This window comes from Dendropsophus ebraccatus, chromosome 1, assembly GCF_027789765.1.
Source record: "Dendropsophus ebraccatus isolate aDenEbr1 chromosome 1, aDenEbr1.pat, whole genome shotgun sequence".
Taxonomy (NCBI): Eukaryota; Metazoa; Chordata; class Amphibia; order Anura; family Hylidae; genus Dendropsophus; species Dendropsophus ebraccatus.
The window spans coordinates 78,631,987-78,657,459 of record NC_091454.1 but is presented as its reverse complement, the minus strand read 5'-3'; the positions used below and the strand labels follow the sequence as shown (position 1 = coordinate 78,657,459).

At 40.3% G+C, this 25,473-nt stretch overlaps 1 protein-coding gene across 1 annotated transcript in view; it reads right to left on the bottom strand.

The window, feature by feature from the left end:
- The window catches only part of LOC138783023 (dynein axonemal heavy chain 3-like), an 877,176-nt gene that overhangs the window by 55,755 nt on the left and 795,948 nt on the right, over positions 1 to 25,473 (bottom strand). The window contains exons 67-68 of the mRNA XM_069957145.1: positions 8,139 to 8,264; positions 4,720 to 4,897 (exon numbers count right to left, since the gene is read on the bottom strand). Of these exons, the coding sequence (XP_069813246.1) occupies positions 4,720 to 4,897; positions 8,139 to 8,264 (304 nt within the window). The remainder of the gene's footprint in view (positions 1 to 4,719; positions 4,898 to 8,138; positions 8,265 to 25,473) is intronic.

The window sequence follows — 25,473 nt, the reverse complement described above, 5'->3', positions numbered from 1 at the left end:
AAGCTCCATAAGCCGTTAATTCATATTGCCGGCAATAGAGCTTTCTGTACTAATCATCACTTTACTTTAATGAAAACATCAAATGTTTCTTCTAATTATGTTATCACAATAGCATTATTAGAAGAAACATTTAGAATTATATGTGCGCTCAGCTGATTGGCTGATCGGCTGAGCGCACATATAATTAGCGGGTCCGCAGTACAGTGACTTCATTGTGCTGCGGACCAGCGAAGAGGACACATCGGGGTGAGTATAGAGCTCTCCCCACCCCCTCCCCAGAACTGCACCCCTCCCAGCAAGTAAGGGGGGGGGTCAGTTAAACCCTTCCTTGCTGGGATGGGTGCAGTCTGACATCAGTCTGGCCCCCAAGGGGTTAAGGGGGGTGCAATACATCCTCCCTTAACCCCTTGGGGGCCAGACTGTAAGCAGCGATCTGTAAAGATGCTGCATACTGTAAGGTGCACAACACCACTCACAATGTTGGGTGTTGTGCTCCTGTTTGTGTGTTTTTTGTGTGTTTCTCCCTTTTTGTTTTTCAGATATCGGTATCCTGGGGATTACGTCGGATTCCATGGACTACGTCGATGACCAGCGTTTTTTTTATTTATTTTTTTAATAAAATGGTCAATGAGGGGTGTGGGGGTGTTTTTATTTGAATAAAAAATTTTTTTAACTTGTGTCTTGTGTTTATTTCTTTACTTTATAGACTTAGTAGTGGAAGCTGTCTAATAGACGGAATCCATTACTAAGTTGGGGCCTAGTGTTAGCCGGTATAAAATGGCTAACACTAACCCCCTATTATTACCCCAGTACCCAATGCCACCAGGGGTACTGGGAAGAGCCGGGTGCCAGTGGTCCCGGAGCGTCAAAATTGGCGCTCCTGGACCGGGCGGCAGCAGGCTGGTAAGATTTAGGCTGGGGAGGGCCTAAACCAATGGCTCTTCCCACCCTGGTGTTACCAGGCTGCTGTCGTTTGGTTTTTAACCCGGCTGGTTATAAAAATAGGGGGGACCCAATGCTTTTTTTTTTTAATTATTTATTTATTTAAAAAAAAAAACGTTAAAAAAATATTTAATTAATAAAACACATTTTCGATGAAATAAATTCAGTTTCGTTGTTCAATAATTTAATTCTAACGAATCCATCATTGTGCAATTAAATATACTGTCAAAAAATAAATATATATATAAATATACATTTATTTATATATATATATTTATTTTAACAGTATATTTAATTGCAAAATGATGGATTAGTTTAAATTTAATTATTGAACAACGAAAAGCACTTTATTACAAAGAAAATGTGTTTTATTAATTTAATAGATTAACCATGAGAGACATCGGCATTAGTGCAGAGGATCGCAAACCCCGGTAATAGCAATTCATGTAAACTGTGTTCCCTGTTTTCCCAGATGCATCCAGAGGTGTTCGCTCCGACGCTGATCCTGGCTCGGCACTCCATGTATGTGGTCTGCAGCAGACCAGCATAATAGAGCAATGATCTGATGGATCATTGCTCTATTATATACACAGCATTGATCTCAATGGGAGATCAGTGCTGTGTATATAGAATAAAATAAAGTGTTTTTACTAATAAAAAATCCCCTCCCCTAATAAAAGTTTAAATAACCCCCTTTTCCCACTTTATAAATAAAAATAAATAAATTTATTAATTAACATATTTGGTATTGCCGCGTGCCTACTCGCCTAAACTATTAATTTATCACATTCCAGATCTTGCACAGTAAACAGTGCAAAAACTCGCCAAAGTAAAAAAAATTTACGCATTTTTGTTTACATCAAATCCAGGAAAAATGGAATAAAAAGTGATCAAAAAGTCGCATATACGCAAACAAGGTACCGAAAGAAAAAACAGATCATGGCACAAAAAATTACACCTCAATCGACCCCATAGACCAAAGAATAAAAACGTTATATGCATGGTAATAGAGCGATTTTAGGGAACGTTTATTTTCTGTGAAAGGTTGTTTTTTTTAAAAAAAGCCATCAAATAATATAAAAGCTATGCAAGTTGCATATTGTTTTAATCATACTGACTTGAGGAACATAAATAACATGTCAGTTTTTCCATAGGACTAACGGTGTAAAAACGAAGCCCCCCCCCCCCAAAGGAAAAACAATTGCGTTTTTGTTTCAATTTCACCGCGTATATAATTTTTTTCTGGGTTCTCAGCATATTTTATGCAGAAATTAAGTCTGCAATTGCAAAGTACAATTAGTAACGCAAAAAATAAGGGCTCATGTGGGTTTCTAGGTGACAAAATGCAAGTGCTATGGCCTTTAAAACACAAGAAGGAAAAAACGAAAACGCAAAAACGAAAATTGGCTCTGTCCTTAAAGGGTTAAAACTACAGTGTAAAAAGCACATTGGGATCTTGCATTTGGGGCACCAGAGTAAAAGAATTACTGGTCCTGGTGTGTGAAAGTATTATTCACATCTCAATAAATATAGTGAAACTTATAGGGCTTGTAAGGGTAAATATTTTTGCAAATACATTCATTAATCCTTTCCTGCTGCTCTTTCCCTCTCATTGTTGAAAGTTTGTTGTCTAGATTTCTCACCACCACTCTAAAAACAGTGATCTTGCTGGTGTATCTATAGCAATAATGTAGATGTATAGATATATATATATAGGGGGGGATTTACAAAGGCTGCACCACAGGTGTACACCAGGGAGAAGGAACAGATTTGCCCCTTTTCCCTGGGGTATGCCTGTAGAATCCCCCGCTCTCTTGATGGGTGGGCAGGGAGGAGACATGGCCTGGTGCAGGTATTTCACAACAATCTAAACCTGCTCAGAGAAGGTGCAGATTTTTGCCTGGTTTACGTCTGTTTCTAGGCTTAAACCTTCATAAATCAGGCACGGAAGGGAGCCATGCCCCTCGTTGCCACTCCCCCTTCCAGCCGATCAGGTTAGCGGGGATACAGCTGGCGTCCACTAGGGAGAAGGCAAGAATCTGCGCCTTCAATCTGGCATACGACCAGGATGCAGGCAACATAAATCTCCCCCTTAGTGTTTATATACTATGTAATATCTATAAATGTCTAATATATATATATATATATATATATATATATATATATATATATATATTTATATACACACCAGAAGGAGCACTGCTTTTAGAGTGAAGTGGTGGTTGGTAACCTTGACAACAAGCTGCCAACAAGGGGAAGAGACAAACAGGCATACCGGGAGAAGGAGGCAAGTTTGCTATATGAATGTATTTACAAAAATATTTACCATGATGAGTCCTACAAGTATAATTATATAATTAAGATGGGAATACCTCTTTAACCCTTTGAGGACCAGGCCCAAAATCACCCAGTGGACCGCGCAAATTTTGATCTTAGTGTTTTCGTTTTTCCCTCCTCCCCTTCTAAGAGCTCTAGCACTCTCAGTTTTCTATCTACAAGCCATGTAAGGGCTTGTTTGTTACAGGAATAGTTGTACTTTGTAATGGTGTCTTTAATTCTACCATAACATGGATGATAAAATCCCAAATGTATTATTTATGAAGATATAAATAGGTGAAATCGTAAAAAAGACTGCAATATGGTAACGTTTGGGGGGTTCCTGTGTCTACGTAATGCACTATATGGTAAAAGCGACATAATACCATTATTCTATAGGTCAGCCTGAACACAACCATATGCAGGTTACACAGATTCTTTAATGTTATATATATTTTTTTTTATGAAATCCTTTTTTTTTGGCAATTAATTATTAATAAAATGGGCCTATTGTGACGCTTATAACGGTTTTATTTTTTTTACCTATGGGGCTGTTTGGGGTGTCATTTTCTACTGCCATGAACTCTAGTTTTTATTAATACCATATTTGTGAAGATCGGACGTTTTGATCACTTTTTAGTAATTTTTAAAAATATATAATGTAACATAAAATCGGTAATCCGCGCAGTTTTTTCCCTCTTTTCGTCTACGCTGTTCACCGTTCACAATGACACTTGTTATATTTTAATAGATCGGACAATTACGCATGCTACGGTATATTATATGTTTATTTATTTATTTTTATGTGTTTTATTTATATAATGGGATGAGGTGTGTGATTTCAACTTTTATTGGGGGAGGGGCTTTGGGGTAGTGTAATAGTGTTTTTAACTTTTTTTTCTTACACATTTGAAGTCCCTTTGGGGGACTTTTACATACATTTGTTTGATTTTTACACTGATAACTGCTATGCCATAGGCATAGCATTGATCAGTGTTATCGGCGCTCTGCTCATTGAGCCTGCCTGTGCAGGCTCAGTGAAGCAGATCACCAATCGGACTGCACGGAGGCTGGTGAGAGACCTCCGGCAGTCCGTTTCAACGATCGGGACCCCCGCAGTCACACTGCGGGGGTCCCAATCTGTAAGTGACAGGGGCCTCGGCGGCCGCGGCGTTTAAGGAGTTAATGACACGCTGCAGCGCGATCGCTGCAGCCTGTGATTAACGGTGAGGTGCTGGCTGCTGATTGCAGCCGGCCCCCACCTGCTATGAAGCGCGCTCCGCTCCGGAGCACCCAGGTTACGTCCAGAGTCATCTGGTGACAGACTTCCATGATGTAACTGTACGTCCAGGGTCGTCTAGGGGTCAAATGATTCCAGATTAACCCTTTTAATAATAATGAAAATTTGCTAAGATTTTCAATTTAAGAGAAAATGTCTTCTAGGAATATAATTATCATCACCTTGCTCCTCAGCAAATTTAATTAGCAGTTCTAAAGGATCCGCTCCAGATGACAAGACAAATATCAACGGTATGCTAGAGGTGGAGTCCATGTAACTACGCTGAAGGTCAAATGTTGGAGGGTCAATATAAGCTGGGCCCATTTTATCAATGATAAATTGCTGAACTGCTGGAATGACCTAAAATGAAATAAAAAAAATAGAAGATTGAAAATTAGATATTGCAAAACAAACATATTATAATCCATGACTGTACACATTATTCATTACTAATCATAGATGAGCGAACCTCGAGCATGCTCGAGTCTATCCGAACCCGAGCATTCGGCATAGCGGGGGCTGCTGAAGTTGGATAAAGTCCTAAGGCTATGTGGAAAACATATCCATGTATTAATGTTTTCCAGGCAGCTTAAGAGCTTTATCCAACTTCAGCAGCCCCCGCTATGCCGAATGCTCGAGTTCGGATAGACTCGAGCATGCTCGAGGTTTGCTCATTTCTAGTAGCCTCTCCTAAACATCCATCCATCCAGTTCAGCTTATTATGCCACCTTGTTGATCCAGAGAAAGGCAATATACAGCTATGCGGTAAAAGTTATGTTCATTATTGTAGGGAAAAGTCTTTCCTTCTGAAAAAATCCCTTAACCCTAGGAGCATAGCTTAAAGAGGAGAATATATTTAAGTTCGGGCATGTATTAGATGATGCCAGGATCCTGGAAAAATCTTTAAGAAAATAAACTCTGCAGGGTTAAATGGTAAAACGTGTAGGGTAAAATGACTATTAATGAAATCCGTTTCATGATGTGGAATCCTCATCCAATCTTAATTATTTATGCAATATTTGACATATTTTACGAGACATAGTTTTGAAACCAAAAACTCTTAAATGGTAATGGGAAATTGCTTCTAATCCTCCCTTAAGGAAATACATGTGATGCATTATGGTGCCTCTTCATTTGTGCAGCTTAGTTAATGTCCTATGGTGTTAATTTATTGATATTAGTCACATATTGGACACAACAAAAATACGCAGTTTGAAGTCTCTTCAAATTAGTTGAAGTTCTGCTCTCATATAATGGATCTGACCTAATTATTTACTCCTCACAAATATCCCCTACAGAAAATTTGGCTACATCGGAGCGATTTACTGCCGAGTTGCTATAAAATATTGGGAATCAACATCTGCTGCTTCTTCCCTGCTGAAATATTTTTTTTTGGAAAGTACAAAAAAGGCAATGATAGTTTGTGAGTGCCAATCTTTACCATCAGAAAGAGCTGGCATGATTTGAGGAAGACCTGCTGCTTTCCCTTGTTGAAAGCTCATTTCACTTACATTTTCCGTTGCTTGCACATCAAATTTTCATAATGCCCTTTACTGCACTTTAAGAAAAAAGGGACAGAGAGTTGAGTATTTAAGGTGCTATTCTCCACTGACACTGGAATTGATTCCTAATAGGTAATATGTAATGCTAAGATTAAATTTTTACTGTTGACGTATTTTTCTTGGCTTATATTTTTTAATAATTACATTTTGCATACACAGTTTATGTCAATTTTTGTTTTGCTTTGATTATAATGGTGGAAATTGATCTAATGGTACCAACCATGTCTTTAGTTGGAGCCTCTGCTAGTGTGATATATCCTAAATTATATAAGTATATATCATCTACAGAAGATATCAAATATTTGATAGTTGACTCCAATTACAGAACACTTATTAAAAATATAAGACACCAAAAATATCAGTATCCTAGAAAGTCTTTTGTTATGCTCTGAGTTGGAGGCTACATACGGAATCTGTGCCATAGATTTTGTTCATTGTATAGTGCAGAATGCATCACTACTCTTCCCAACAAACCGACAGAGAACAACAAAACCTAAGAGACCCCATTATATGTCAAGAGGGTACATTAAGCACTGTTGGTTTCCTTTATATGTTATTTTTATTTTATCTGCTCCAGTGACAGAACAGAAAAATAGAAATGAATCAGGTGTGAATTAAACTATTACCCCTTAAAGGGTACCTTTCACCCAGACAACCAGAGCAGAGCTCTGAATCCTGGTATCCTCCATGCTGCACTGCTAAAGTGAGCGGTACAGTAGAAATATTACCATTTAGGGTGTTAAGACCCCAAATTGATATTTATCCTATAAATTGATCAATATATATCTTACAAATTGATCAACACCACAATCTACTTGAGCGGTATTTGGAATTGCCATAGTCCCACAGGCTTGCATTGTAATAACAAATAAGCACATTTGGTTATTGCTGCAAGTTAAAATGCCTAAAATGTAAAAATATTGAGGCCAGGTTAACACGCTTTAAGACAGTGGCTGTTCTGTGACACAGATTGTCCATTGTCTGTAAAGTTCAACATAATTTCTTTTGAATTGGAATGCGGGCACACACGGGAGTGCCCACGTTCCAATAAGCCATTGCCACAGCCACACTTTACATTGTCTGTACTGTGTGCATCAGCATCCCAATTCACCGCTGCACACATTGGAACGTATGGCCTGTGCCGCACGCTCCATTGTGTGAACTGACATGTTGTGAATAGTGGCCGCAGAAAACTGACACGTCAGTTTTCCGTGCACCCACAGGGAATCCCGTTCATGGGATTCCATTAATTTACTATACAATGGCCGGTTTTTATACAAAACATACATTTTGGGAACATAGCCTTAGGCCATGTTTACACTATGTATAACAACGGCCGGCCGGATGATTTTCGTTTCTGCTGAATTCAGATGCAGACGCATCCGTGTGCACCCGTATCAGAATTCACCGCTGCTCACAATGGAGCGTGCGGCTGGAGCTTAACTTACTTACATTGTGTGTAAACTGTATGACAAAGGACATTGACAAAAAAATATTTTAAGTGCACAAAAATTTTAAAAGATGTGATCAAAGTCTCAACAATGCTCAAATAGTAGCACAGCTCTGTAGATGGAAAAATAAAAAAGTTATAGGGGTTCACCACGCATAGAAGTCAATGGGTAATTTTCTAAGTGTCTTATCGCCAGAAGACTGGTAAATATGAGCTTGGCACCTTATTTTCCGTGATGTTAATAGAACAAAAGGGTTTTTTTTTTTAAGGCTTTCCCTGAAGAGTGGCGTCTGGCATAACCACAAAAGGAGGCCCGAGCCCCTCCATATTATACCAATGGTTTTGGACAGGGATGTCCTGTAAGTTCATATAAGTTCGATATTTAGGTTCCACATATTGTGCTTTGTACCTATAGTATTGTTATTAACAGATGTAACTTTTTTAATGAGTTACGGTTTACACTTTGGTACATGTTTGCTAGTACCATGTGGAAGCTGTATATTTTGCTTATAGCATGTCATTGTAATAATAGAAAATAGACATAGATAAGCCAAGTTTACTGTGCTGCATTTATAATAATTTAGTTTACCTTGTCAGGTCGTAGGCAGCGAATCACCAGTAGTTTCTGAAAAGCAGTCAAGAGATCTTCCCATGGGTCTGGCAATTCCATCTCGTTAGGGTGCGAAGAATCATATATACTTTTCCACTCAGTCAGCTGAATAAGGTCATGATTTAAATAAGAAGAAATTACTATGTAATTACCAATTTAGAAATTCCACATACTAACATGTCCATCATTAGCAAAGCTTCCTGTTCTACATATACCCAGCATGAATAATAATTCACAGTAGATCAGCTATACAACATCCCAAACCTTTTTAATTTCCTGGTGCAACTGGATACAAAACACTTGCACTAACGTCTTTTAAAAATTGCAAATTGCAAAATTTAAACAACAAAAATGGCATTAGGTATAAAAAGTGGCAATTTTTTTTTTATTTAATCGTCTGTTCTATTAAAGTCTATGGAAACATGGGCCCCAGTACACACTGTATAAAATATTGGAATTTCAGTACATATTTATTTATATAGAGCCACTAATCTGTGCAAACAATAATGTGAAAACAATAGAATCAAAAGATTGATTACTTTTTTCCACCTAACAAGATCCAATATCAAAAGTTTAATGCCTATGCTAAGCTTTACATTTACCAATAAACAACACATGTGATTTTTTTTTTTTTTACCTTATACAAATATTCTGCAAAGAAAATGTCTTTCCATTTACACCTACACTGCTAGAAGGTCTGTGAAAAACTATTACTATATGTGAAATATGAACAGAAATACAAAGAGCTTGGATGGACCTCTGTTTCATATGAATATACAGTTTCATGTATTCTAAAAATATGTACAGCATATTGAAGTAATATCAATTATTATCTCTATTGACATATTTGACCCATTATATTACAATGTAGTAACTTTAGGACTATTTTCATGTGTTTAGAAGGTGCATTAATCTATGGATACATTAGGAAATGTCAGATATTATTTGTAGAAAATAAATTACATACCCATCAATGTTACAACTAGGGTTGAGCAGATCTGTCAAAATGTTCGGGTTTGGCAACATTATCGGGACCCAAATGCTCAACATTTGATTCCTCGCAGCTGGAGGAGTTAGATGCCGTAATAGCTTGAAAACATGGATACAGCCTATGGTGGTAGGTAGCCTACAGCGGCATCTGCTGCCACAGAGAATCAAACGCTGAGTGCTCGGGTTGGGATAATGTTGCCGAACCCTTAACATTTTGACAGATCTGATCAATACCAGTAACAGCCCATCAACTCAACAGTACATTTTGAATACATCCAATTCTGTAGTAAAATAGCCCATACTGTAGAATTGTACTGCATCAACCACATAAAATGCAGCTAAAGGTATAAGAGAAAACATAAATGATAAGATGCGATTAACAAATGAAGATACTACAAGTTTAAAGCGACTCTGTACCCACAATCTGCTTACCCCAAACCGCTTGTACCTTCTGATAGCAGCTTTTAATCCAATATCTGTCCTGGGGTCCATTCGGCAGGTCATGCAGTTATTGTCCTAAAAAACAACTTTTAAACTTGCAGCCTAGTTAGTGCAAGGCTAGGGCACAGATACTCTAAGCCACGGCCTTTTGGTGCAGGGCTGAGAGTTTAAAAGTTGTTTTTTAGGACAATAACTGCATCACCTGCCGAATGGACCCCAGGACAGATTTTGGATTAAAAATAGCTATCTGAAGGTACAAGTGGTTTAGGGGGGACAGATTGTGGGTACAGAGTAGGGATGGTCCGAACCTGCCGAGGTTCGGGTTCCTACGAACCCGGACTCTCGGCAATGATTCCCACTGTCTTAAACCTCCGTGGAGAGGGTGGATACAGCGGGAGGACCGCCTGGAAAACCGGGATACAGCCACAGCCATAGGCTGTATCCCAGTTTTCCAGGCGGTCCTCCCACTTTATCCACCCTCTCCACGGAGGTGGAAGACAGCAGGAATCATTGCCGAGAGTCCGGTTCGTACGAACCCGAACCTCGGCAGGTTCGGACCATCCCTAGTACAGAGTAGCTTTAAAGCTAATGTACCACCAGGTACATCGCTATGGGCTTTTTACATTAACAGACCGGCACGGTAGTGCAGTCCTTTTTTTGAACCACTGCCGCTTCCCGCACAAGAGCAAATATTCAGTACACTGCTCTACCATTTCGCTCCTAAGGGGCGTGTCTGGCACCAATTTCAAGGATTGCTGTACTATTTAATACCTGCCTATCCTCACCATTAAATGCACTGATGAAGAGGACCTATGTTCCTCGAAACGCATAAATATTGTGCACTTCTAATAAATGTTTTAACAGTTTTCTGCCTCTAACTTTTGGAGTCTATTGGGCAGCGCTAACATTTATGGATTAGCCATGCACCATTTTTGTACTTAGACTAGCCATGTTCACACACTGTCTTTTTTTGGCCATTTAACGTTGGAGTCCAACTAACAGGTGCTTCCAGGTGTAGATTGGATCACTATTTATGCCTGTTACAGACGTAAATCATGATAAATGAGGTGTGGGAGGGGGACACCCCTCCTCCCCACCTTGCAACGCCCCCAGAGCCCCCCACCTGCCCAACAAGCGAGCAGGGGATACGGCAGGCATATGCCAGGGAGAAGGGGTGAATTTGTGCCTTGGCTCAATTAGATATGGCAGAAATGATGTTTTCAGTAGCACTGTATACATAAAGAGAAATACACAGGGTCAAAAAAGGCAAAGGTTAGTAAGGAGGAAGGCACCCAATGGCTGCCAGGAGTAGGATATGATAGACTCTAATATAATACTGTAGTTCACATAAAAACTGTTCAGAAAGGGTGTGCTGACCTGTCTGAACAGGAGAGCAAACTGTGGACTAGTAGTTAGACTAAGGATCATATAACACAGCTACCCATCCCAAAAGGGTTCAAAATGTCTATATGCCACCAAGATTGAAATAAATTAAACTGCTATAATAGTGTTGAACAGTCAGCGTTATATGTCCAGAACATACATGTACTTTGACAGCGATGTTTCACGGAAATGTACACCCATTGTAAAGCAAATGAATAAATTATTACTGTTCAAGTTAAAGTTGTCAGTTGATGTAGGTATGCCATTGACATGACAGCTATTCATAGGATCATTTTACTTTGTTGCACATTTACAATTCATACTCATCATTCTTCAGTCAAATGTGCTTTATTCAACTGAAATATTGATCTACCTGGTCTTTGTATATTCCATTCTATTGAATCTATTGTTCCCCATATGCATGTCAGTCTTGAACACATTTCTAAATAAACCTCTGATTGTTGCTTGAATTATTGGCTGAAAACACTTCAATGTAATTTGAAGAATAAAGTAGTCTAAGTAATTCAGTGTGCATATGGTTTGGGCAGTAGATGTCAATCAATATGGATGTGTGTATTTACAGAACTCTAATAGCAATAGCATGGCTTAAGATACAAGAGAAAAACACGAGCATCATTAGAAACTCATCATTGGAATACACAGAGTGCACTTTTGAACAGTCTACTTAGTTTTCAATCAACAGTATCTGACCTAAATGAATTGATGAGGATGTTTTTTTTAATAGAATAGAGTAATAGCATACCGTGAATTCAGTGCAGGTCAGCATCAGCTGTAATAGAGTGTCAGGAATGGGATCAGAGCATGTGTATAAAATATAAAGGGGTCATGTCTGAAAGCCTGGACACAGTTCAATATTAGGTGTTTTTGCACCTAAGAAATGTATATGATGCATTATTGATTTTAATTGACATCCTATTGTCTGGAAACAAATACTTGTCTGCTTTTTTTTCTCACGTACTGATGAACCCTTGCCTCCCTTGTTTGCATATCATTCATAGTTTCATGCCAATCAGCTGCTATCTCATGTGATTTCTGGTAAAATGCCTCATTCATTTGCAATTTAGCAGTTCTACAGGCCACTAAATGCCAATTGATATGGCAATTAATATAATGAACATTGTTCCCTGTAGCTAACAGCCAGAGCTAAAGTTTAACAAACTTCATAAACAGATTTTATATTTCTAGGACACCCTCGTATAATGCCAATAAAATCCTATGTTCTACTAAAAATACATAAGGCCAGATGTACTAAAACTTTCTATGTGCAAACTTAGAGGGCATTCCCATGTTTCATGCACAGTCTGTATATACGGATGGTGTGCTTTGGAACAGAATGTGGACAATGTACTGTTGGTTTTTAAAATAGGCCTAGCGGCATTCGTGTCAGCCATAGGTGGGATGTGCAGCCGTTCCCTTCTCTCCATGTCGTATGTTATAGCTCTTTTCTGAGCAGCTGGCACTCCCCTTCATAAGACCCACATGACCCAAAATGGCAGGATATACCTGTGCTCACATGTCAGTACCTTATGTCTTTCCCATTCTGTCTGCAGCAGCAGTTGTGAGTGCAATACCATATTCATTCTTGTGTTGTTTGGGGGCAGCTTTCCCCACCGGTGGTGCCGGCTGGGTTTTGGGGCATTTTGGGTTTGGTCCTGTGACATTGGGGTTGCAGTTCCATTCCATGGCCTCCCTTCCCTGCATGTGCACGCTTTGCGGGGTTGGCGGTCGCTGACCGACACAGTGTGGAGTTAGCATAGGGACCCGTGTGAACCAGAAGACCTGCACGTGGTACACAGGGCAATATGGTTTGATCAAATTATATACCGACATCCTGGCATTAGTTTTTAAAATAGGCTTAGCGGCATTAGTGTCAGCCATAGGTGGGATGTGCAGCCGCTCCTTTCTCTCCATGTCAAATGAACCATGTACTGTACTGTAGCCTGAAGATTTAAATTGATTTGGAGCTCCCAGCATCATAATGAAACATGTTGCTGGTTGTTCTCTTATTCTGGTCTGTAGCACATCTTCCGCTCACGGACAGCAATCACAGAATGTGTGAAACCCCTTTGGCCACGTTCACATGTATGAACATCGGCCCTTATTTGACATGGCATGACATTTGTCGTGTCAAACAATGGCCGATGTCTCAGATGTTCACCCAGCCAAAACTGCAATATTGGCCAGGTAAACATCACTTTATTCTAATTGGAATACGGGCACGTTCAGGTGTGCCAGCACTCCAGTTAGCCATAGACCATAGTGTAGTGTGGCCAAGAGCCGTACTTTACATATTGTGCACAGGCTATCTTGTGTGGCCGCTGTTCATTTATTTTATGCGGCCGCAGAGAACCCCTGTCGTAGTGTATACACTGTGTGTACACAGTGGCTGTGGTTCCATAGGCTGGAATGTAATCAGCCGCTGTCATTAAACAATGACCATTGTTGCAACCTGCAACAACGGCCATTGTTCAATGATGAAATACGCAGCGTGAACATGGCCTTACAGTAGAAAAGCCACAGTACCCCCTTCTGTTCCTACTTTATAAAGCTCAGTTGGGGAAAGCCTGCTTAGTCTATGTTCCACATATTATTTAGGGTCACTTTATTAGCCAAAATGGTTAGAAAAACATATAAATGCCTATAAAAGCTAAGGGAATGTGTGAATGTAAACCTCCTGCAAAAATGGCTGAAAATAAGGTTGAAAATACAGAACCGACCAACAAACTGTTCTTTTGATGGCCCAGAATTGATTTACTTTGAATTTGCAGCTTCAAATCTGCGCCATCAAATCTGCTGCAGATCCTGTACGTGTGAACGCACCCTTCCCGGCATCTAAATTTGAGTTCTTACACCAATTCCCCAGTCTGTATATTGTATATGAGGTGGCAGCTCTGATACAGCAGATCAATATTTCAAAGTAGTTTGTAACATATCTAGCGTCTTTTCTTCACATTGTTTTGGCAGATTTACTCTCTCATGTCTTTTTAATCAAATACCTGATTAGGTACCTGATTTTTCTAAAAGCTGATCTATATCCAAGATAGGAAAACTACATTTCCCATTGTGCATCTCCCTGATTGGTCCATTTGCGTACCCACCCCTTAGCTTTCTTTCCTGCCCACTTCTGTCATTACTATCGCACAGTAACACAGGACAGTTTTTTTCACTGATTTTGCATCACATCACCCCAGTATTTATTCCATAGTAGTTATTGATATAGCAGAGCTGATGCGTGCATGGTGTAGCTATATGCTGCAAAGCGGACATTTTTTTTTTACTAGAGGGTGTATTGTAGGTTTAGATCTCTGCTTGCTGACTGTGAATGATAACATTCTAGTTCCATCCAGACTCTAAGAACATCTTACCATATACAGAGCTGTGACACAAAGACAGGTACATATGCCTGCATTCACTGACAGCAAGCAGAGATAGAACTATAACATTTCATATTACAGAAACCTAGGCTCATGGACACATGTAAGTCTATGAAAGCAGCACAGGTGCATGGCGATGATGCAGGTAATTTCTCCTGGGGGTTGGGTTACCAAGTCAATAGACAGCTAACCTAGCCCCCAGAGAAGAGATCACATGTCCTGTGACTAAAAAAGGAGGGGAGAGAGGGAGCTGAGGGTGGTCTGAGCGGACCCACAGTAGGGGATTTTACTTATCCACAGCAGATAAGAATAAGAAGAAAACAGGGTGCAAGTTATACATGTATATTAGACAAAGGGTGGTATTGGGAAAGGGGATTGTTTAGAATATTCTTTTTGCTACCCAGATAACCCCTTTAAGGCTATGCTTCCATCTTTTTAGGTGACTGCAGGTTTTTTTTTTACAATGATGGTCATTAATACTTTTTTTTCCCATAAATAAATTGTTAGGAAATATCTAGAAGAAGAAGAATTTTTGTAAGTCACTTTGAGGGTTTCTTTGCATTCAACAACCACAAGCAATTACATTTATTAGCTCCATAATTTCATTAGCAATTAGCTTCTACTTTAGATGGTTTGCTCTCTGATTTAATCTACAAAAGAAGGTAGCTTAGCAATTCTAATATTGTTACATAGCCAACAGAGGGCAACATTGAGCTAAGAAACAAGTGCTGTAAGCTAAACTTTGCGATAAGAGTTTGGATTTTGGATTTATTTTACCAAAAACTTTTGTCCATAACAAGTTTTTATGTTAAATATCTAACTTTACATATAACGATTGTGCATGTTCCCCTGTTCTCATCCTAATAAGCCATAAGGCTCTATTAAATTGAGTCATAGGAGTAAAGTAATGTAATCACTTTCAACGTTCCAAGTAAATATTGCAATTTCTTTTTACCTTGTCATTTGTGATATTAGATAGCAAGTGTTACAAGTAGGTACAAAAGTGGTGTTGTAACTCGAAATATCATGCACAGGTATATTCCAATCTTGTGTGAAATCATCCTTGCTAAAAATATCTGCTAGTATTTTAAGGACCTCTTATGAAATATGTCAAGATAGGACATTAGAGGAGTTCTGGCATCTAACAACTCCTCTTTTAGAGTAACATCATCTCTAGAGATGAGCGAACCTCGAGCATGCTCTAGTCCATCCGAACCTAATCGTTCGGCATTTGATTAGCGGTGGCTGCTGAAGTTGGATAAAGCCCTAAGGCTATGTGGAAAACATGGATATAGTCATTGGCTGAATCCATGTTTTCTAGACAACCTTAGGGCTTTATCCAACTTCAGCAGCCACCGCTAATCAAATGGCGAACGATCGGGTTCGGATGGACTAGAGCATGCTCGGATTTCCAGAGGGATGTCAGACAGGAGATTTAAATGGGAATCTATCCCTAATAGCTGCCTGTGGTTGTTTTTGGCTTGCCATCCTTCAGCAGCGTTGCCTATTATTTGTATTCCTGTGTACCTAACTCAGCTAGTGTTCTGACCTCAACTTCTTATCTGATTCTGTACCACTCTCCTGACTGTGTTTCGGACCTTGGCTTGTTATGAATTTCTATTGGTCCAGATTTGATCCTGTTTATTGCTCTCTCAATTTTTACTATTTGGTTGGGAATCTGACGTCTCTTTTGGTTTTGATTTGTGGCCAGGGGCGGTCTTGGCATTTCTGGGGCCCAAAGTGAAGTTATGTCTGGGCCCCCCCCCTCGACAGGCACTCCACAACAATAGACCGCTGTGTGCTGCCCCCAGTAGTATATACCCCTTGTGTGCAGCCGCCAGTAGTATATACCCCTTGTGTGCTTCCCCTCAGTAGTATATACCCCTTGTGTGCTTCCCCCAGTAGTGTATAGACGCCTGTGTGTTCCCCTAGTTATATAAGGCCCCCCGTGTGCTCCCCAAAAGTATATAGACCCCCTGTGTGCTGTCCAAGTTGTATATAAACCCCCTGTGTGCTGCCCCAGTATATACCCCTTGTGCTGCCCCCAGTTGCATATACCTCCTGTGTGCTCCCCCACTAGTATATAGACCCCATGTGTGCTCCCCCACTTGTATATAGCTCCCCTGTGTGCTCCCTCAGTGGTATATAGACCCCCTGTGTGCTCCCCCACTTAGATATAGACCTCCTGTGTGCTCCCCCACTTGGATATAGACCCCTGTGTGCTCCTCCAGTAGTATATAAACCCCCTGTGTGGTTCCCCCAGTAGTATATAGATCCTCTTTGTGCTCCACCAGTATTATATAGATCCCTGTGTGCTCCCCCAGTAGTATATAGACCACTGTGTGCTCCTCCAGCAGTATATAGACCCCTTGTGTGCTGCCCCCAGTTATATATACACCCCTGTGTGCTCCCCCAGTTATATTTAGACCCCCTGTGTGCTCCCCGTTATATATAGACCCCCTGTGTGCTGCCCCCAGTAGTATATAGACCCCTTGTGTACCCCACCAGTAGTATATAGACCCTCTGTGTATTCCCCAAGTAGTATATAGACCCCCTGTGTGCCCTGCCAGTAGTATATAGACCTCTGTGTGCTCCTCCAGTAGTATATAGACCCCCTGTGTGCTTCCCCAGTAGTATATAGACCCCTGTGTGCCCCCCAGTTATATATAAACCCCCTGTGTGCTGCCTCAGCAGTCTATAGACCCCCTGTGTGCCCCACCAGTAGTATATAGACTCCTGTGTGTTCCCCCAGTAGTATATAGACCCCTGTAAGCTACCCCGGTAGTATAGAGACCCCCTGTGTGCTACCCCAGTAGTATATAGACCCCCTGTGTGCTCCCCCAGTAGTATATAGACCCCTTGTGTGCTCCCCCACTTGGATATAGACCTCGTGTGTGCTCCCCCAGTTGTATATAGACCCCATTCTGCTGCCCCAAGTAGTATATAGACCCCCTGTGTGCTGACCCAAGTAGAATATAGATCCCTCTGTGAAGCCCCAGTAGTCTATAGCTCCCTGTGTGCTCCCCCAGTTATATATAGCCCCCTGTGTCTTCCCTGTTATATAGCCCCACTGTTTGCTCCCCCCATTTATATAGACCCCCACTGTACGCTCCCCCAGTTACACAGGCCCGTGTGCTCCCCCTCCCATATAGTATATAACACAAAAAAACAAACACTTATACTCACCTGGGTCCAGGCGTCTCCTCTTCTCTTCACTCTTGTGGCCGCGCTCCCCTTGTCCTGGCACAGATGCTCCAGTGATGTCACTGGAGCACCGACACCACAAGGACAGAGCGGCCACTTGTGACCGCAGGGAAAACACTTCCTGCGGCCACAAGAGTGACTGACAGGAAGGGAGCCAATGGCTCCCGCCCTGTCAGTGCTGCTGCTGCATGTTATTGTGAGCGCTCATTACGAGTGCTCATAGTTACAGTTCAGATCACAGCAGCGAGCGGGGCAGAGGCCCTGTCTAGCAGTCTTGAGCACAAGAGAAGAGCGGGCGTGGGGGCCCCCATGGATGTTGGGGGCCCCAAGCGATTGCTTGGGGTGCTTGGTGCCAAAGACCGCTACTGTTTGTGGCCCATCTGTTTCTGGTTGTTGCTGACGTGAACTTCTGACTATTCTCTCTGACTGGCCCAGAACATATCAGTGACAAGATCGTCGCTATGTTGAGGACTGCCACCTACCTACTGCTATCCAAGTAAGCAGGGACAGTGGTCTGGGTTTCAGTCAGTCTTAACTGTACCCCTTTGGACATGACAATTACATCTTTAAACTCAGATAGGCCACATGGTGCCCAGATTGTGTCAGTGAGGGGGGACCCGGAGAAGCAGACGAGAGCATGGCAAGGTAAGCATGGGCTGTTTATTATTTTTAATGCCACAGAAGCTTTCTCGCAGCTTAATGGTACAGAGTATGCTTTTGTTTGCTTTTTCATGGCCAAATCACAGCCATAGTATGCAAATTGTTTCCATCATTTGCGTAAAACGGGCGCAAAAAAAGGCGGTGAAATGGCAAAAAAAAGACATGGAGGGATTTATTAAACATGGTGTAAAGTGAAACTGGCTCAGTTGCCCCTAGCAACCAATCAGATCTGATTCGTTGCTAGGGGCAACTGAGCCAGTTTCACTTTACACCATGTTTGATAAATCTCCCCCATAGTGTGAACATAGCCTTAAAAAACTTTTACCTTTATATTAAGTTATAGCATATTGCTAGCTGTGGCTACCAAAATGAAAATAACTAAAAATTTACTTTGCTTTTTGCATTCCAGAAAACTAGAAAATGGTGACCCTACTGTTAAAGAGGAAGGACCCACCAAAATGAAAAAATACGGCGGGCGTCTGCTTCCTCCCCTCTTCGCTCAAAGAAGTGACATGTCACTTCTTTGAGCAGAGAGCGGCGGGAGCAGACACACGCGCTCCCTCTCATTCACTCACAGCAGAACACTAAGCACAGTGTGATTCCGCGGCGGAGAGCTCCGCAGCGGAATTCCGCCGTATTTGCTGTGAACTGGACCTTAATGTATATACACGTTCAGCAGAAATACAACTGCAACTGAAAAATTCATTCCATTACTGAACAAGATTGATTCTGAAGCCCATACATGAAGAGAACAGTGTGAACAGTTTGAAGTTTATTCCATTATTATAAACACATTTCCTTTTGGCAATATATATTGTTATATATGTGCAGTATGTTTTTATGTATTTATTTCAATTTACCTTTCTCTAAATAAAATGTTAGCGGATACAGTCACAGAAAAAAAAGGTGATATAAGACAAAGTTTGAAGACATTTAGGTCATAATATACATATCTCCAGACTATTATACACTTTAATTACTTGTTTTCCTATGACACTGTGGTTGGTTAGAAGATCATAATACTGACTTAAACAAAGATTTTATTTTTTAATATGTATTAGAATATAATGAATTGCCTTTATCTAGAGTACCCACTGATATGCCAGAATATCTCAGAGGTTTTTAGCACAGTTGTTTAATCTGGCATGTCAGATGGTGGGATTTTCTGTTTTCTAAAGGGGAAATGCAATTGCTGTATGTTAGGTTCTTCAATGTTTATTATAGCTTAGCTTTAGCATCCCTAATTTAAATGCCATATGTTTCATACTCCTGCAATCAAACACTAAATGCAGGTAAGGAATTCCGAGGCTTACTTATTCATTAAACTAGTCATCCTAAGAGAAAAAAAATCTATATTTATTTTTATGAATGGAGGTAAGTTAATGGTTTATGATTATTAGCACCCAGCTTCTGGGTCCTTCACAGATCACTATAACAGGGGTCCTGAGTTGCAGGACTCTATTCTAGGTATTTACCATAAAAAACACTGATTAGCAATTAATCAAAAATTACAATTTCCATGTAGGTAATAACAGGGGTGTAGAGGACCACAAGGTACAGGGTTCAGCAAAACAATATCACAGACAATTCTTGTCCTCATATGAGTCCCTTCATATTCATTGCTATCAGCCTGTTTACACAGAGAGATGTGTGGCCGATAATGATAGATTTTACTGCTGCACAAAGCATACGATCTGCCGACCAGTGGGCTTGTTCCTGCTTGCCGACTGATCACTGAGTGTCCTATTAGATTAAGCGATTTTTAACGATTAACGATCGCAAACGAGATTGTTTATCATTAACCTTAAAGCTTTCACCGTATTACACAGAACGATAGTCGTTAGTAACAATAGTTATATTGATTGTTACTACAATAGTTTACTGCTCCCAGAAAAATAATGAACGATGTGGAATTACACTGAACAATTAGCGAACAATTAACAATGATTTTAGGGTCAGATCTAAATTAACGATCATTGACACATAAACGATTTTTTGATGGTTGCCTGCAGTTACACAGAACAATTATCGTTTAAATTTGAATGATATAACGATTTTCCGCATAATAATCATCCCATGTAATGTGGCCCATACAATTTGATAATTTTTTCATGTAAAAGGGCCCCTAGATAGTCAGGCACTGTAGTCAGCTATCTTCATTAGGCCCATAGTTTTATAGGAGTGGCAAAGCACATGTCCGACTGCCACTCCATTTAAATGGAGAACAAAGCATATTGCTAATAATATTGGCAAAGTATAAGCCTAATTAAAGGCATTGGCCACTTTATAGTAAAATTGTTTGGTGTACAGTGTTGCTACAGCATTACTATACTTACTGACAGCGGTTCCCTGTGGACTTCATAGAGCTAAAATCAGACTCCCCTGCTCTGTGGTGATTCTGTCCATAGAGGACAGTGTCCATATACAGGCTCAGTGGTGGACACAATGGATAGGGCATGGTTACAAGTTCTTCCATACTCGGCCATCTTATGGACAGGAACATCACAAAGCAGGGCAGCACAGCCTCAAGGAGAGGAGTTTGATATTAGCTCTATGAGATACATAGGCAGCCCCTGTCAGTAAGGGCTATGAGTACAATTACTAATACTGTGCACTGAGCAATTTTACTATAAAGTGGCCAACCCCTTCAACTACCTCCTTAAGAGCTAACCATTTTCTGTGCCAAGTGCCAGTCTCAGTGGTCCTAAAAATGCCATCCACACTTCAGTCATAACTGCCAACTGCATTGTTCAGTATTGGCAGCCATTTTGTCCTTATATATACGCTGGACCTTTTTTTTTTTTTTTACTTCCACCACACGTCCGTTCTGTTTCTAACACTAAACTGAATAGTATATAGAAGAGACAAGGTTGGTCCGGATGCTTAGCACTCATGCCTTGAAGTATGTGGTTTTAATAGAATGCAATCATGTAAATATAATAGTAGATATAACAGTAAAGGAGATTTTTGTGTGGTATATTTTACTCAGGAACTATTTTTGCCATAAGTACCCAGCTGGTATTAAAAGAAAAGCAGTGAAACTTTATAAATAAATGTCTTTTTATATACAATGTGTTATAGGTGCCCTAGATAAGGCAGACAGTCTATTAAAAAATGCACAAATCTGACAACTTCTGAAGAGAACATTAAAAACCAATAACATGTAGCTTTCTAATAGTTTAAGGGATGTCTGCTTTACTGTATATCATTGCTGAACTGAAGTGGAAGAAAAAGAAATATCACTCAGTCACTGACATTAGATATTGTGCTCCGGCAGCAGAAGTGAATAGCGTTTCGATGAGCATAAATCTAGGAACCAAAATCAATTATATAAGGAGAGAAACATTTCTTTTTAACCACATTAGGAATGTGGGGAATCTGCACAGAGACATATCTTATTTATACAGTGCAAAAATAGAACGTGCACATTGTACTCTGTAAGACATTGCAAGCAGAGAAAAAAAAACAACAACGGGGAAAAGTATGAGGACCAGTTAACCCCTAGACGACCCAGGGCGTACCTGTACAACCTAGCGTCACTAGGGGAGTTCAGAGTGGGGCCGCATGACGGCCCCGCTCTGGACCACCTTGGTCACGGGTGCCGATTGTAGCCCGGGACCGGGGCTATTAGCGGGCACGGTCCGATTGCCGTGTCCGCTAATTAAGTATTCAGATGCAGCTGTCAAAGTTGACAGCTGCATCTGAATACTAGCTGTCCACCTTCCCTGGTGTCTAGTGGGGGGGATCGCCCATCTCCGACGTTGTCGCGGACGAGCGATCCTTGCATTTGACCTGGGCCGGGGCTGCAGCGGCCCAAAGCAATAGAATGCCTATCTTATCGATCTATGCTGTATAACTATACTGCATAGATCTCAATGAGAGATCAGTGTACTTATACTAGAAGTCCCCCAGGGGGGCTTTTAGTATAAGTGTAAAAAAAAAAAAAATAAGTGTTATTATTAATAAAAAGCCGCATCCCCTAATAAAAGTTCGAATCACCCCCCTTTTCCCATGTTATAAATAAAAATAAATAAATAAACGTTTTTTTTATCGCTGTGTGCATAATCACCCAAAATATTAATTTATCACATTTCTGATCTCGCACTGTAAACGGCGTTAGCGCCAAAAAGTCCCAAAGTGCAAAATTGCACATTTTTGGTTGCATCAAATACAGAAAAATTGTAATAAAAAGTCGCATATGCGCAATCAAGGTACCGATAAAAAGAACACATCATGACACAAAAAATGACACCTCACACAGCCCCATAGACAAAAGGATAAAAGCGCTATAAGCATGGGAATGGAGCGATTTTAAGGAACATATATTTATTAACAATGGTTTGAATTTTTTAAAAGTGATCAAATAAAATAAAAGTTATACATGTTACATATTGTTGTAATCATAACAAGTTGAGGAACATATATATATAACCCCAGGGCGAACGGCATAAAAACAAACAAACAAAAAATTTTTAAAAAAAAGTGTTTTGGTTTTTTTTCAACTTCACCACACATTTAATTTTTTTCTGCTTTTGCAGTGTACTTTATGCATAAATTCAGGCTGTCATTGCAAAGTACAATTAGTGGCGCAAAAAATTAGGGGTTAATGTGGGTTTCTAGGTGAAAAAATGCAACTGCTATGGCCTTTTAAGCACAAGGAGGAAAATGCAAAAATTTTAATTGACCCGCTCCTCTAAGGGTTAAGGTTGCCCTTCATTGGTACCTCACCTATATTTATTTATAGGGCTATATATTTCAAATAGTTTTTTGGCTAATTTCTAGGACTTACAATTGCCATTTTATGTTCTATTGATCTTAATCGTAAAATGCATTTTTGTTCATACACAAAGTCTATAGAGAAACACCGGCGCTACTCCAATAGTGGGCTTATGCAGGATTTTCTAGACATGTACCATATATATATATATTTTTTTTTGCAACGTAGGTGCACCTTACAATAAAGTTGTATTGTCCCAAACAGCAAACACATTAGAAAGCTGATGGCACTCACCAATCAGTTGCAATGTACTTTATTCCAAAATGTAGTTAAAATTCAGTGATACATATCACTCTTTAGCAGACGCCAAACCACTTCACAAAAACAATATAGACATAACGGCCATTTTGCGTGCATGCACGCTTCATCATATGCGCAAAATGGACGTATATATAGTACATCACAACTGATTGGTGAGTGCCCTCAGCTTTCTACTGTGTTTGCATGTTTGTTCATACATACGTAAAATAAAGTGGCATGTACTTTTTTTTCGTACCTCTAGGTCGGGTTCACACGGCGTATGACACCAGATGTTCTGAGATGCAGCTGGGTCAAAGAACGGACGGTGTCAGTGAAGATCATTTGGGCTGGTACTGCAGTACTGGCCAGATGATCTTCATTTGTGCTAAATTGGGATGCAGGCGCATCCATGTGCGCCCGCATCCCAATTCACAATAGCCGACAATTGAGTTGTACTCTCCATTGTGTGACCTCTCAGGCTTGTGCAATCGCTATTCAATGAATAGCAGCAGCACAAAAGTGACATGCCAGTTTTCCGTGGGGCCGCTAGGGATCCCAGCCAGAGTGTATACTATGTGTATACACTCCGGCTGGGATTCCCTCTAACTGCAGTGCACATAAGTCGTGTATTAATCACAGCCGTTGTTGCACATCAGCAACAACAGCCGTGATTAATACACAACGTACATTGTGTGAACATGGCCTTATATCTGAAAAACATCTATGTTCACACAACTTCTTTTTATGCAGTGTGATTCTGAATATGTGGTTTTAAAAGCTGAAACTTTATATCATACATTACATTTTAGACCTTGAGGCCTTGCAGTACAACTTTTAGGTCCTCAACAAGATTTTTTCCATTGTCATTGTTCCTTAACCCTGTTATAAAAAAAATTATGTAAGTGCTATCAGTTTCTAGATAATGACGCACTTGAACAAGTCCCGACCTTTTCGGTATTAGCAAAATTACAGTAGTTAGCTGCCATCACTATTTTTGGTAAATGATACAGAAAGATAGTAGCTGTAACAAGCTTTTATGCCCATTAGAACTTAGCCATGTTATAGCAGATTGTCTTTAATTTGAAGAACTTTGCTTCCTGAACATTACTGAACACTCTCTGCACTTTGTAACTAGCGTTGCTTCTAAACTATGTGATATGTGTTTCACAGTAAGATCTAATTAAAAAGTCAATTTACACTTTTTGTGACATCAAATTTGACTTTCTTGGCATTGTAGACAGAAGTCTGTTCAAACCCTCTCTTTTATCTGATTTCTTCATTCTTGAAGCAATGAAAGGCAGACAACTATTTGTCTTATTTTAGTTGATACCTGAAAATTAGTGTCATGTACTCTTCAAAACATAGCAAAAGTATTTGGTAGTTGGTTATTGTTTCAAAAAGTTGACTATAAATTTATAGAATCATTACAGGTCATACAGTCATACCTCTATTCTCAATCTTAAAACTCTGTTTTGGAAGGCTGTTCCAGCACCAAGCAGTTCGAGAACAGAGCAGAGTGAAATCGGTGCCGCTACACTTAGCAAACGCAAAAAACAAAATAGCCATGGATCAGGAGAAAATGAGGACAATATATAGAAGACCAGGGATCTGGTTCAGAGCATGATTGGACCGGCGCCCTTATCCCAAACACAAACACCTGTAAAACACAGACTGACTGGCTGTCCTGTTCGTCACTAAACTTATCTGCAGCATGGCTGCTATACTGAGCGCTCTGCCAGGTGACGTGGAAACATGGTGCCCCAGAATGCTAGGGATGGCATCTTGTATTCTTGATTTTATCCGGCTGGGGGGGGAGGGGCTCTGCATCGGAGATCCAGAGCGCGCTCCCGGGGTGTGCACATTGCAACGCTGCCAGAGCGCACCACTAGGGAACACAGCTAAAAAGGAAATTTGTTAACCTCAGTCCCTTTGTGCTGCTGTTTTGTAGTAGTCTCTAGAATTTGAAATTTACTGAATATATATTATGACATGCCAAAACAGTATTACATAGAAATACCTCTTTGCTAAAAGTGGACAATTGAAGGAGTTTGTAAAGGTGCCCATATATCTTATACTATTGTCAGTTGTGTATGGTGTATGGTGGCCAGATGATGTAGGTGGAGAGAAAGGTTGGGTGTGATGGATTTTATTGCTCTTGGGGAGCTGTCAGAGCAGTCTGGCTGTGGTTTACCCCTCCCCACTGAAAATACATGGATGTTTGGCT